A 13,434-nucleotide genomic window follows, 5' to 3' on the forward strand; every position below is an offset into this window, starting at 1 on the left:
CTATTCTCCAATGGTTTCTTATCTCCCTGTTGTTGCATACGCCCTGCACCCCCCATCTTAAGTCTTGTCATCCCAGGTACAACCTTCTTCAGTTTGCCCAATACTTGTCGCTCGGGTTGCTTCTGAGTAGCGACCGGTTGCTCCTCACTGGAAGGACTTCCATTCAGTAGTAGGCGACGACCTACGCTCATGTGAAATTGCCTGTAGGAATGAGTGAAATGATAGAATGAACCAGTAAGTTAGTTATAAATTTTAGCTATGTCACTTTTTTTTTAATTCAATCTTGTGAAGACAATAACATTGAGGAAATGTTTGAAATTCCAACAAAAAGGCAAGGCATAACCTTTCTTAGCGGAATGAGTGAAATGATAGAATGAACCAGTAAGTTAGTTATAAATTTTAGCTAAGTATGTCACTTTTTTTTTTTTAATTCAATCTTGTGAAGACAATAACATTGAGGAAATGTTTGAAATTCCAACAAAAAGGCAAGGCATAACCTTTCTTAGCATGGTTTACCAAATAAGAATTGAGATCAATCTGGTATACTTGGTAGCTTGGTACTGGTACCCAGTTCCAACCAGAATAGAATACAACTCCAATTTCGTAAAACACAGTCTTAAGGGGCTGTATCTGATATGCTGAGGGGAAAAAATAATAAAAATAGATTATGTCAAGAAGCTTACATCTGAGCTGCCTCCAAGTCTTCAATTTAATTAAGCAGTAACTTGATAAGCCCATCCATTATTAAGCAGTAACTTGATAAGCCCATCAATTGATTAGCACTAACTTGATAAGCCCATCAATTATTAAGCACTAACTTGTTAAGCAAATTAATTAAGCAGTAACTTGATAAGCCCATCAATTAATTAGCAGTAACTTGATAAGCCCATCAATTAATTAGCAGTAACTTGATAAGCGCACATCTGTCTGTGACCGAGTGGTAAGAGCAGTGAGCACCTTTCTGTCATCACAAATTGGGTTGTGACTTGTGTCACTTGTGATGTACAAAATTATAGAAAAACATATTTTTACACGAAAAATGTACTACTTATGTAGCCATATCATATCTATTATTGTAATGCCGCCCATTTATAATGCCAGAATGAGACAGAAATTCCCTTTACTATTGTTAATAAATGAAGAATAACAGCCAACATATACCTTGTCTGAGGTATCAAAGAGTCCTAGCTTCTTGGCGGAATCATCCTTGACTACGGCGGATGAACACAAGGATCGCGAGGTGTGCTAATAAATGAAGAGTAACAGCCAACACATACCTTGTCTGAGGTATCAAAGAGTCCTAGCTTCTTGGCGGAATCATCCTTGACTACGGCGGATGAACACAAGGATCGCGAGGTGTGCAGTGACGAACTACTTTTCCTCTCCAAACTCTCATCCTCACTAGTAGAGAATGTCAGGGCTTTGGTGTGAGATTTCTCATTGGGTTTATCAGTCTGAGGGCCGGTAGAGTCTTGGAAGGAGGATGTTCTAGGGACTGCTGGAGCGTTATCATCGGAATAGATTGTGAATGATGTTTTAGCCGGGCCTGATTTCGTATCATCGGAATAGACAGTAAATGAGGTCTTAGCTGGGCCTGGCTTCGTGTCATCGCTATAGACAGTAAATGAAGTTTTAACGAGCGCCTTGTCTGAATAGATGGGAAAGGAAAGTTTAGCAGAGTCAACATCATCGTTATAGACGGAAAACGAAGCTTTGGCCGCCGGTTTTGATTTGGAGTCATCAAATGAAGTTTTGAAATGATAGAATGAACCAGTAAGTTAGTTATAAATTTTAGCTATGTGACTTTTTTTTTTTAATTCAATCTTGTGAAGACAATAGCATTGAGGAAATGTTTGAAATTCCAACAAAAAGGCAAGGCATAACCTTTCTTAGCATGGTTTACCAAATCAGAATTGAGATCAATCTAGGTATACTTGGTACCCAGTTCCAACCAGAATAGAATGCAACTCCAATTTCGTAAAACACAGTCTTAAAGGGCTGTATCTGATATGCTGAGGGGGAAAAATAATAAAAACAGATTATGTTAAGAAGCTTACATCTGAGCTGCCTCCAAGTCTTCAATAGGTTCAGCATGTGCATTGAGTCCCAATTGAAACACATGATTGGCCTGTTTAATATCATTGTGAGCATCTAGTACCTCTGCCCATGCCTTGTAAAACATAGCAAGCTTAGTACCGATATTCTCACTGTAAACCAGGTTGTAGATCTCCAGGGGGTTTGGTTGAGTGCCAATCTGTGGAGGGAAAAAAAGGACATTATTGGTTTGGTTTATTTATTAGACATCCTATGTCCACAAAGTAGGCAAAAATTGAGTCAGATGAGTCAACAATAATTCCAGGGGGTTTGGTTGAGTGCCAATCTGTGGAGGGAAAAAAGGACATTATTGGTTTGGTTTATTTATTAGACATCCTATGTCCACAAAGTAGGCAAAAATTGAGTCAGATGAGTCAACAATAAGGCGCCTTGTCTGAATAGATGGGGAAGGGAAGTTTAGCAGAGTCAACATCATCGTTATAGACGGAAAACGAAGCTTTGGCCGCCGGTTTTGATTTGGAGTCATCAAATGAAGTTTTGGCCGGAGCAGAATCAATTTCATCGGTATACACGGCAAATGATGATTTTGCAGGAACTGTGTCCATGTCGTCAAATAAGGAAGGTACTCGTGATACTCGGGGGTCACAGTTGGTAGCTTTAGGTTTGGTTGTAGAGTGAGGAGGAACTGTTGGGGATTTCCTAGCCTTCCGATAGAGAGCAGCACGAACCTAAGCAGAATCAATTTCATCGGTATACACGGTAAATGATGATTTTGCAGGAACTGTGTCCATGTCGTCAAATAAGGAAGGTACTCGTGATACTCGGGGATCACAGTTGGTAGCTTTAGGTTTGGTTGTAGAGTGAGGAGGAACTGTTGGGGATTTCCTAGCCTTCCGATAGAGAGCAGCACGAACCTCCTCCAGCTGAACCTCTTTGTTATTCCCGATGTAGATCTGAAAATAAAACCAAGTGAGTTTTAAGTTTTAACTTGAACATTTTGTATTTAGTTAGGTAATCTGTAAGGCAGTCTGTCTGCATTTAATTTCTCTGTATGTCTGTCTGTTCCCCGATAACTCTCGAACAATTTGTCTAATTTTGATAAAATTCAGCAAATATGTTCAACACATAAACGAAATTTGCTCCGTAGATTTTGGGCCTAGTCCGGCCTTTGAGAGCCCCGTCCGTAACTACTAGTAATTTTGAGTATTGGATGTTCTTCAAATGCGTATAACATTCACTCGTATAAGTACTGCTTTATTTAGATTTAGACTGTCAGCCATCAAGTAAAATCTTCAAAATAACATAATTCATTCATCTACATACTCCCTCTGTCTTTTGAGTTCTTGTTGCTGTTGGAAGTTGCTGTTCAATTGAAGAACTGTCGACAGTTTTGCTGTTTTCCTTCCGTGTAGCAAAGGTTGCACATTTTCTTTAGAAAGGTCCAATACATCGGAAGCATCCATGGTTGCTATTCTATTCAAATTCCATATAACTCTGAAAGATATAAACAAAGTAAGGTACTTGTGCAGAAGTCACGTCCGTAAAATATTGCTACCAAAGGAACTGGCACAAATGAGCAGTGACCAGTGTTATTATAGGGTTAGGTTAAATGCAAGAAGGAGTTTTCACAATTAGAGCAGTGATTAAGTAGTGTTATTATAGGGTTAGGTAAAATACAAAAAGGAGCTTTTCTTTTCCACAGACGTGACTTCTGCATAGTTACCAAAATGTAAACTATCCTCAAGAAATGTACCTAGTTAACTCCTTCATAGCTTACAATTAATTAGTAAAAATATTGCTACCAAAGGAACTGGCACAAATGAGCAGTGACCAGTGTTATTATAGGGTTAGGTTAAATGCAAGAAGGAGTTTTCACAATTAGAGCAGTGATTAGTGTTATTATAGGGTTACGTAAAATACAAAAAGGAGCTTTTCTTTTCCACGGACGTGACTTCTGCATAGTTACCAAAATGTAAACTATCCTCAAGAAATGTACCTAGTTAACTCCTTCATAGCTTACAATTAATTAGTATTACATCAGATAGATACATAGGTAGCTGTGGGAGCTTTGTGTAGGTACAGTCTCTTTTGAGATTCAGTGGCTATGGCACTCAATGCCATACAAAAACTAACACAGTTTGTACATGTTGATGTTTACTATCAAACTGTAGTACTGGAATGAGTGGAATGTTCCAAATACCTACCAAGTATTGTCATGTTTACTCAAACAATTTTTTTCGAACTTTTGTGGTTTCATTAAAAGAATTTGAATATGTAGGTACCTACCTACAAAAAAAACCCTTTTATACAACAAAATGAAGCTTACCTTTTTAACAAATCAAACCTCACAGTCCGCTTGAGGGCTTCTTTTCCTACATGTTAAGGCACTCAATGCCATACAAAAACTAACACAGTTTGTACATGTTGATGTTTACTATCAAACTGTAGTACTGGAATGTTCCTAATACCTACCAAGTATTGTCATGTTTACTCAAACAAACTTTTTCGAACTTTTGTGGTTTCATTAAAAGAATTTGAATTTGTAGGTACAAAAAAACCCTTTTATACAACAAAATGAAGCTTACCTTTTTAACAAATCAAACCTCACAGTCCGCTTGAGGGCTTCTTTTCCTACATGAAACTGAAACTGTAACGAACTTTGAAATAAAAGTAACAAAGGTGAAATGGACAGGTGCAAGAGCAATAGATGTCAAAATAATTCAAAAATCAAATGCCGCTTTGGCGTTTACCAAAGAACAGAAATTACAGAAACAGAAAGCTCAAAGTTCAATACCTAGTTCAACTATTCAAAAATTCAAACAGAAAAACCGACAACGACATTTTGAATTTTTTTACGAAAGTTGTAAATGTAAACAAACAATGGAGTGAGTCAGTTACACAAGGGGCTGTATATATTTTAGATTAGAAGTAGATACCCATACAGCTACAAGTTTACTTTTCATCGAGCTCCATACCTAATACATACTTCCTTCATTGCATATATTTTTTTTTTAGAATCAATATTCTAAGGAAAAAAAATTAAAATTACATAAAAAAACCTTTCTAGCAATACTAGTAGGTAGTTCAGTGAGTTGTAGATCTCTCAGAGAAGAGGTCCACTAACGTCCAAAATCCAATAACCGAAACCAGGGCCGTATGTAGGAGCCCCGGACTTTCATTCTGCTCCTTTACTGTGGATTGAACTCTGAAAATTTGGAGCATCCACAAAAATTTATACTTAGCAATTCGTTCGTTCAACTTACCTAGAGGTGTTGCCAACTCTTCCTCCTCAGGAAGTAACACTGGTTTGGGTTGATGTTGATTCTCAGTTGTATTGAATGGAAGAGCAACTGCCCTATTCTCAACTGACTTGGTCTCTGAAATCATAATCAACGGATTAGGTGTTAACTTAAACCCACATTTGAACATGGACAAGTGCTTCATTAAACTCTCTATCAATATAAACCTTCACAAAGTTAGGAAGACATCCATCAAGAAGCTTCATAAAACTGTTGAAATCGATCGAAAATTGGGTTCTTACGGACCTACGTAGGCTTGATTGGGGCCGAAATATGAGAGAATTCCTTTTAAAAAGCGTTGAAACTTTTTGGCAAATTTAGACTTTCTTGGCTATCGAAAATTGGGTTCTTGCGGGCCTACGTAGGCTTGATTGGGGCCGAAATATGAGAGAATTCCTTTTAAAAAGCGTTGAAACTTTTTGGCAAATTTAGACTTTCTTGGCTCTATTTTGGCATACACAAGTGAGTATCTGATTCAAATCCTAAAGAAACTGAGAGGCAGAAAAATAGTCTAATTAGCTTGGGCTTGCAGCTGTTTTGTAAGCGCTAGGTTTTAGATTTATATGACATGTTCTATGAAGGAAAAAAGTAGCTCTATATATGAATGTCGATGCTTTATAAGCGCTGGGTCGCGGGTTCGACTCCCGCCCGAGGCGAACTTTATCCTAAACAGATGAGGATCGCTCTCGGAACGGCTGACTTTCTCCTATCCTGTCCTCCTCTCTTCGATTTCGCGACGATAAAACTTCCGTGGTTACAGTTCCCTCTATCCAACCTCTAAGAAAAAAAATCTAATGGCATTCCTCTGATTAATAATCCACCTCGTTTTTTCTCTATCTTCTGTAGATGGTTCTGATTGGATTACCTGTGATTTGGAGAACATGTTGACTCTGCTACTATCTAGCAGAAAAGCCTGATTAAACTTTAACAGTAATAGACAGAAAAGTTATAAAGCCCCATTACCTGCAGGAGGTTCGTCACAGAATATGGTGAATGGCGTGTTGGGTGGCAGAGTGGCAGTACTCCCAGGCTGCGAGTTACATGAGAGTTTATCACGTGGTATATCATCATCATTATCATCATCTGTATAGATCTCAAACATTGGAGTCTTTACTGGAACTACAGGTTGAGGTAACTCTGAGTTAGTCCCAGGTAACTAGTACGCCTGTGTATCTGTGAATGAACCCAGCAGGCTGCATCTTTGGTGACAATGAAAGTAAAAAGAAAAAATTAAAAGACACAGTTAAGTAAAAAAGTTTCTCTAATTACTGTCTATTTTGGACAATATCCTACCTCAGGTACATGTATAGGTACACTAGATGGTACTAGATATCCATTGAGTACTCTAGATTCTTTCGGCAGAAAAACCTGATTAAACTTTAACAATAATAGACAGAAAAGTTATAAAGCCTCATTACCTGCAGGAGGTTCGTCACAGAATATGGTGAATGGCGTGTTGGGTGGCAGAGCGGCAGTACTCCCAGGCTGCGAGTTACATGAGAAAAAAAATCTAATGGCATTCCTCGGATTAATAATTCACCTCGTTTTTTCTCTATCTTCTGTAGATGGTTCTGATTGGATTACCTGTGATTTGGAGAACATGTTGACTCTGCTACTATCTTCAGGTTCTGGTTCACACACAGGTATCGTATCTCCATGAGGTTTAGGTAGAAGACAAGTACCATACTTGTCCTTCCTGTGTTTGGCAGCACGGAACTCTTCAAACTGTAGATCTGTCTTGCCCAGAAACACCTAGAGTTGAGGAGAACACAATTTATTAATCCCGTACCTAGCTACCTAGTCAATTCACTAGGAACAGAATAGATCAGTAGAATTTAGTTTTAATTGCGCTTATGGCCCTTAGGGTATCACGGAGTTTTAAAAAGCAAAATTTCCACAGTTGAAATCTACTTGCATAAAATTTTACATATGTGTGCAAGTACATTGCTCAGAATGGTGAAATCCTTACTTCTTAAGCGTCAAGAAACCCAAATAAATATGTTGGAATAATTTCTGTCCACCTGTTACGTTGACAGACTTGTTTTTGTCCTTTTTTTACAAGAAAACCGACCGACCGATTTTTTTCTTCTTCTTCTTTTCTTATACAAAGAGAGACGGGTGCTGAAAATAGCATAGGCTACATAAACCTACCTTATTCTTACAGAACATATGTCGCTCCTTGCTACTCGCAGTAGTGTCAAACAGGGAGCTCACATGTTGCGAGGCGTCCACTCTTCCGAAACCGAAGAGAGAAGAAAGACAGGCTAGGAGAAAGTCAATCGTTCCGAGAACAAGCATTATCCGTGTAGGAAAAGTTCGCCCGAGGCAAGAATCGAACCCGCAACCTAGCGCTTACAAGGCAGACGTGCTACCTTCCAAGCTAATCGATAAAATGAAGAGCTCTGTTGGGAGATTCCCAAATCTTCTTCTTTTACTGCACCTTTTCCCAATCTAATTTGGGGTCAGCGTTGCCTTCCTTTATCTTACACCTCCAATATTCAATTACTCCTTCCTTCTCCATCCTTTTTTTTGCCACTTTGTTGAACCAAACCAAACGACCAAAGTTTACCTGGGTGTTTTGAGTGCACTACAGGGTCCAGGTGGCGGTGCTGGGGCTTCATCTTCAGAAGGTGGAAAGATTGTGTGAATCAAGACTTGAGAATTGATCAGGACATGAGGTACCTACACAATACAAGAAACGCCGACCTGACTAGGAAGAAGAAGTTGAGAATCTAAATTGAACGGCGTCCACTACATCCATTTTCTTCGTCTGCAGTACCCTGCTACTCAGCTGTACTGATGGTTTATGTTGTTCCTCTTCACATCCCTCATCCACATGGATAGGAAAGCTAGGAGGTGCTGGATATGATGGGATGGGCGTGGCAAACTTCTTGGTCTTTTTCTGTTGGAGGAGAGAAATGTGAAAAGATTAGTGTTATTGGGGAAAAGGAGAGAAATTGATAGAAATTAGAAATCTTAACAATCGTAGAGAAAACATTTTTTTTCTTTTTTGCAGGTCCAACATAGTTAGGTAACCGAAGTGTCGAGGAAGAACCAGGAGAGGAGACTACAGTGGTATGGACATGTTGAAAGAAGAGATGAGAGCTACATAGGGAAAAGAGTTGAGAGAATGGAAGTGAGGGGGAGAGAAGGTGGAAAAAATGAAAATCGTAGTTATTTTGAGGCTATTTTCTTTTTCTCTCACGTCTCTTCAACTTTTTTTTTCTCCTTTTTTTGTCACCTATGAATTGAACACATTGAATACAGACTCTACACTTACCATCTTGATCTTATACATATTGACAAGATCGAGCAGGTTTCCATACTTGGCCCAGGGTGATGCTAATACACTGGAGTTCTTAAACACGTAGATGTGATGTGGTAGAACATAGTAGTGTAGACATGGGGAATGAGGCTTGAGTCTATTCTCAATCTCCTTACAGATGTACCACTCCCAGACACAGGCAGGTCGCTGTACCTTGAGTGCAACCTTGTCTCCATCAGTAGACACTTTGCCCATGAGTACCCTAGCGTAGGCGCCCTTCCCCAACTCCTTCAGTATTGTATACTCACTACTCCCTGTAACATACAAGTTTCCAAATATCCAAATCTGAGGTAAATTATCTTTTAAAGGTCAAAAATTCAATTTTAATCAGTCGTAAAAAGGGTTTTTTTTTTTCTTCACTCGAAGTTGAAGGGTTTCAAAATTTACCAGTATTTTTCAAATCAATTTTATTTAGCTTGAGGTCAGACGGATAAGAATAGTATAACTTTATTTTTAAGCTCATTTACGTGAAAGTTGCATACAAATCATTAACTTACCGAAGCTGGCGTGAGAGTTCACTTTGAGTGGATGCAGTTCACTGAAGAAACACTCATAGCCTACACGATGTCTGGCCAGGGGGAATTGTACTTTCTGACTGAGTAACTCGTCTATCAGCTTCTCATCAAATGGATCTATCTTGTTCAGATCTAAATCTGCCACACTCTCCTCTAAACCGCTCACTGGGGGATAGAATGGGAATTCAATTAGATTAATACTTGGACCTCTAAATTAGAAATTTAGTTAAATTAGTATATCAAACCTTCCTCTAGAAATCTTTATTACTTACTGGACAGAAAATGGGAATTAAGTTAAAATCAGCTTCTCATCAAATAAATCTATCTTTTTTTTTTCTTTTTTTTTTCTGCATGGGTGCATACAGGCATACTGCTGCGATAGGTACCTGCATATAGAACTTTGTTTAGATTTAGGTTTATTTTTTAGTAATATAAGTTTTAGTTCTAAGGCGTAGATTTAAGAAAATTGTGAACACCGAAAGGTAAAAAATACAATAAAATATATATATAAAAGCCGTGACCTCTTTATTCCATAAATTGTCTATTGGGTTCACCATAATTTTCAAATAGTTTGTCCGATTTCTTTGAGTTTGGCCCAAGAAAAGCAAAGTTTCTCATTAGATGTTGGGTTTGGGTCCAATGGATCCTAGAGGCTAGAGCGCTATTTTTCGTAGAGAATTTTGCTGTTCACTTCGCTACCAGTAATCTCACCTCCATTCTGTTCATAGATAGGATGCAATGTATGCGGTTTCTTCTCACAGCTGTTGAAGTAAGAGTTAAGAGAATCTTAATTACTTACTGGAAAGAAAATGGGAATTAAGTTAAAAACCTTGACCTCTTTATTCCATAAATATTGTCTATTGGGTTCACCATAATTTTCAAATAGTTTGTCCGATTTCTTTGAGTTTGGGCCAAGAAAAGCAAAGTTTCCCATTAGATGTTGGGTCCAATGGACCCTAGAGGCTAGAGGGCTCTATTTCGTAGAGAATTTTGCAGTTCACTTCCCTACCAGTAATCTCACCTCCATTCTGTTCATAGATAGGATGCAATGTATGCGGTTTCTTCTCACAGCTGTTGAAGTAAGAGTTAAGAGTACCCAGACACCCGGAACCTGAGCTACCAGATGATGAAGAGCTCTTCTCCTTGCTAGCTTCCAGAATGATGGACAGGTTCTGAGTCTCACATTGTGTCTTGTTATATTGAGGAGCGGGTGTTGAACTTTTCGCCAAATTCCATGCAATAAACAAACGTATAGACAAACTCGAGATCGGATCGTCGAGTTAAAGAATTTACTACTTACCTTTAGTCTTGCTAATGGCTGGAGACTTCCACATATCATCCAGTAAACTATACACATTCCTGTTGGACTCTTCGTCTTCTAATACACCTTGTAGTTGTAAGTTACATGATACGTTCTTTTTTGCTAACTGATAGGTACTTCTGATACTTATATTTATAGATAGGCCTGCAATGTAAGGGCCAGATATTCTGAACAGATAAGTTTTTATTTCCGAATGGCTGGCGGCTTCTTTCTATCCTGTCCTCCTTCTCTCTTCCATTTCCGAACAATAAGACCTCGATTTTTTTTTTTATCTCTAAAAGTCCAGATGGTTTGTAAAAAGATTACAACATCGGATTGAAACATCTAGATTGAAATATTATGGACACATCAGAAGAATGAATCAAGAAAGAATACCAAACAAATACTTCGGAATGGAAATAGAAGGAACAAGGAAAAGAGGAAGACCAAGAATAAGATGGAAAGATAATTATGATTAACCAAAGATATTGGAAAGATGTCAATCTGTAGGGGGGAAAATCCAAATTCAAAATTTCTCTTTGAATTTCCCTGTTTCAGTTCACAATTCAGTAACAGCTGGCAGCACTGGCTGTGTTTTGTGTTTCTGTTTAGTTTAGTTAAATCATTTACTTTTTTCTGATAAGTTGATAAGAGTTTACAGTTTAAAAGACACATACCGTTTTTCGTTATTTTATTTTTTCTTTTATATTTCTCATTTATTATTTTACTGTGTTAAGTTGAAAATTGAAAACCGATTATGAACACAAATCAATAGCCAGCAACAATACGTTGAATAGGTACACCGGTTCACAATAGATATATCACTGAAGTTAAGGAACGAAGCGCGTGGTTAGAATCCGGATGGGTGAAGATTTGGGCTATCGCGTGATGCTGGCTTCTCCCGGGCCGAAGGGTGAAGTTAATGCAGGCGAGTAGCTGAGAAGATCTGAAAGTCCTAATACATACAAGGTCTCATAGAGCAGGGCGAAAAACCAGACATAGGTACCTACCTATCGGAGGGACCTATAGGTACTACCTTCTTGACTTTTTTGAATCAATAATCTCTATTTTGATTATGATTAGGTTATTAGGGATGAAACGGAAAATTTCTATTGGAGCCGGAGTTAGGGTTAAAATTAAAACCCGTTTTTATGTCTCACTTTAGAGATTTCTTCATAGAATCCACTGGTTATTCACGTCCTTGTGGTATACCATACAAAGGAACAGTGTTGTCAATCTGCAGGGGGGAAAATCCAAATTCAAAATTTCTCTTTGAATTTCCCTGTTTCACACTTCAGTAACAGCTGGCAGCACTGGCTGTGTTTTGTGTTTGTGTTTAGTTAAACCATTTACTTTTTTCTGATAAGTTGATATGTTGATAAGAGTTTATAGTTTACAGTTGTATAAGAGAAAACACATATAAGACACATACCGTTTTTCGTTATTTTATTTTTTCTTTTATATTTCTCATTTATTATTTTACTGTGTTAAGTTGAAAATTGAAAACCGAAATTCTCTCAGTGTCCGTATTTTCCTAATTTTTATTAAATCCAGTGTTTTATTAGGATTCCACCAAAGGACCAAAGTGTTTTATCATGTGTAGTGTGTGTTGGAGTTTTACTCTGAACAGGCAAATTAGCCTGATATGAAATAATGAACTCCCTACCTTAGTTACTTACCTTCTCAGCTAGTTATAGGTGCAACACAAATGTCAACTACTCTTCTATAGGTAAGATATACCGCTTGGCACTACAGAGTAGACTCCTGGTTTCATGATGTTATTCCGTATCCAAACTGTCTTTCAATATGAGTCTGAAGCCCTTATTAGATTACAATATTCCAGTAGACTCCTGGTTTCATGATGTTATTCCGTATCCAAACTGTCTTTCAATATGAGTCTGAAGCCCTTATTAGATTACAATATTCCCCTTGGCACTACAGACTCCTGGTTTCATGATGTTATTCCGTATCCAAACTGTCTTTCAATATGAGTCTGAAGCCCTTATTAGATTACAATATTCCCAGACCTATTAGCTTGAAGAGTAGTGCATCTGCTTTGAAAGTGCTGGGTTGTGGGTTCAAATCCCACCCAGAGCAAACTTGATACTGAAGAAATAAAGTTCTAGGACCAGCTGGCTTTCTCCTATATCTGGTTTTCTCTCTTCCATTTCAGGACTATAACACCTACATTGTTACAGTTCCCTCTATCAAAGGTGGATTCTTTTGATGATGATACCCCAGACAATGTCTTAACACTTTTTTTTTTAATATGATTAAACGTATAACATACAGGGTTAACACAAATACTTTGTAAGAACTATGAAGGTCGGATTTTATCCTAAACAGATAAGGTTCGTTCTCAAAACGGCTGGTTTTCTCCTATCTGTATTACTACTGTCTTTGCCAGCCTAGTTAGATAGGAAGGTACCGCGCCTGCCTTGTAAGTGCTAGGTTGAGGTTTAGATTCCCGCGCCGGGGCGGATTTTATTTAAATGATTATTCTGTAGACCCCTCTAGCCCCAATCAAGGTGAACATTATTTATTGAGAAAATGTTATTTAGGTGTTGGATATGTTTGCCAAATTTGGGAAAAATGAGATTAACCATTTGAGCATTTGAACAAATAACTCTTTTCTTCTGCAGACCCTCTCACCCACCAATCAGGCCTAAATGAACATTACACAAAACTCACATTGTTCAGTAATAATGAAAATTCCATTAGATGAAAGGCTTCTTAGTCACTCTCTTGTGCTGAGATTACATCTCACAAAAGAAATTTTTTCGTGAAAAGAATTCATGAGATAACACACAAAACAAGAGTCAGCAGTTAAAATTCCTACAAACTCTTAATCAAGTTGTACAGAAAAAAAGTTTGTGGGTCAAATTTAATTTTAATAATTTTTGGGTGTGTGTTTTACCCCTAAAGTTTCTGGAATTTAGC

General features: G+C 38.0%; 1 protein-coding gene and 1 long non-coding RNA gene across 2 annotated transcripts in view; both read right to left on the reverse strand.

The window, feature by feature from the left end:
- LOC113469470 overlaps positions 1–6,711 on the reverse strand; it is a 13,314-nt gene extending 6,603 nt beyond the window's left edge. Inside the window, exon 1 of the long non-coding RNA XR_003392872.1 lies at positions 6,648–6,711. This is a non-coding gene — a long non-coding RNA (uncharacterized LOC113469470). The remainder of the gene's footprint in view (positions 1–6,647) is intronic.
- LOC103514177 (mitotic checkpoint serine/threonine-protein kinase BUB1-like) overlaps positions 1–11,671 on the reverse strand; it is a 27,258-nt gene extending 15,587 nt beyond the window's left edge. The window contains exons 1-4 of the mRNA XM_026827219.1: positions 11,655–11,671; positions 10,216–10,412; positions 9,177–9,359; positions 8,635–8,933 (exon numbers count right to left, since the gene is read on the reverse strand). Coding sequence (XP_026683020.1) covers positions 8,635–8,933; positions 9,177–9,359; positions 10,216–10,412; positions 11,655–11,671 — 696 coding nt within the window. The remainder of the gene's footprint in view (positions 1–8,634; positions 8,934–9,176; positions 9,360–10,215; positions 10,413–11,654) is intronic.
- Between the last annotated feature and the right edge of the window lie 1,763 nt (positions 11,672–13,434).

The sequence above is a fragment of the Diaphorina citri genome, unplaced genomic scaffold, assembly GCF_000475195.1.
Source record: "Diaphorina citri unplaced genomic scaffold, Diaci psyllid genome assembly version 1.1 scaffold1097, whole genome shotgun sequence".
Lineage (NCBI taxonomy): Eukaryota > Metazoa > Arthropoda > Insecta > Hemiptera > Psyllidae > Diaphorina > Diaphorina citri.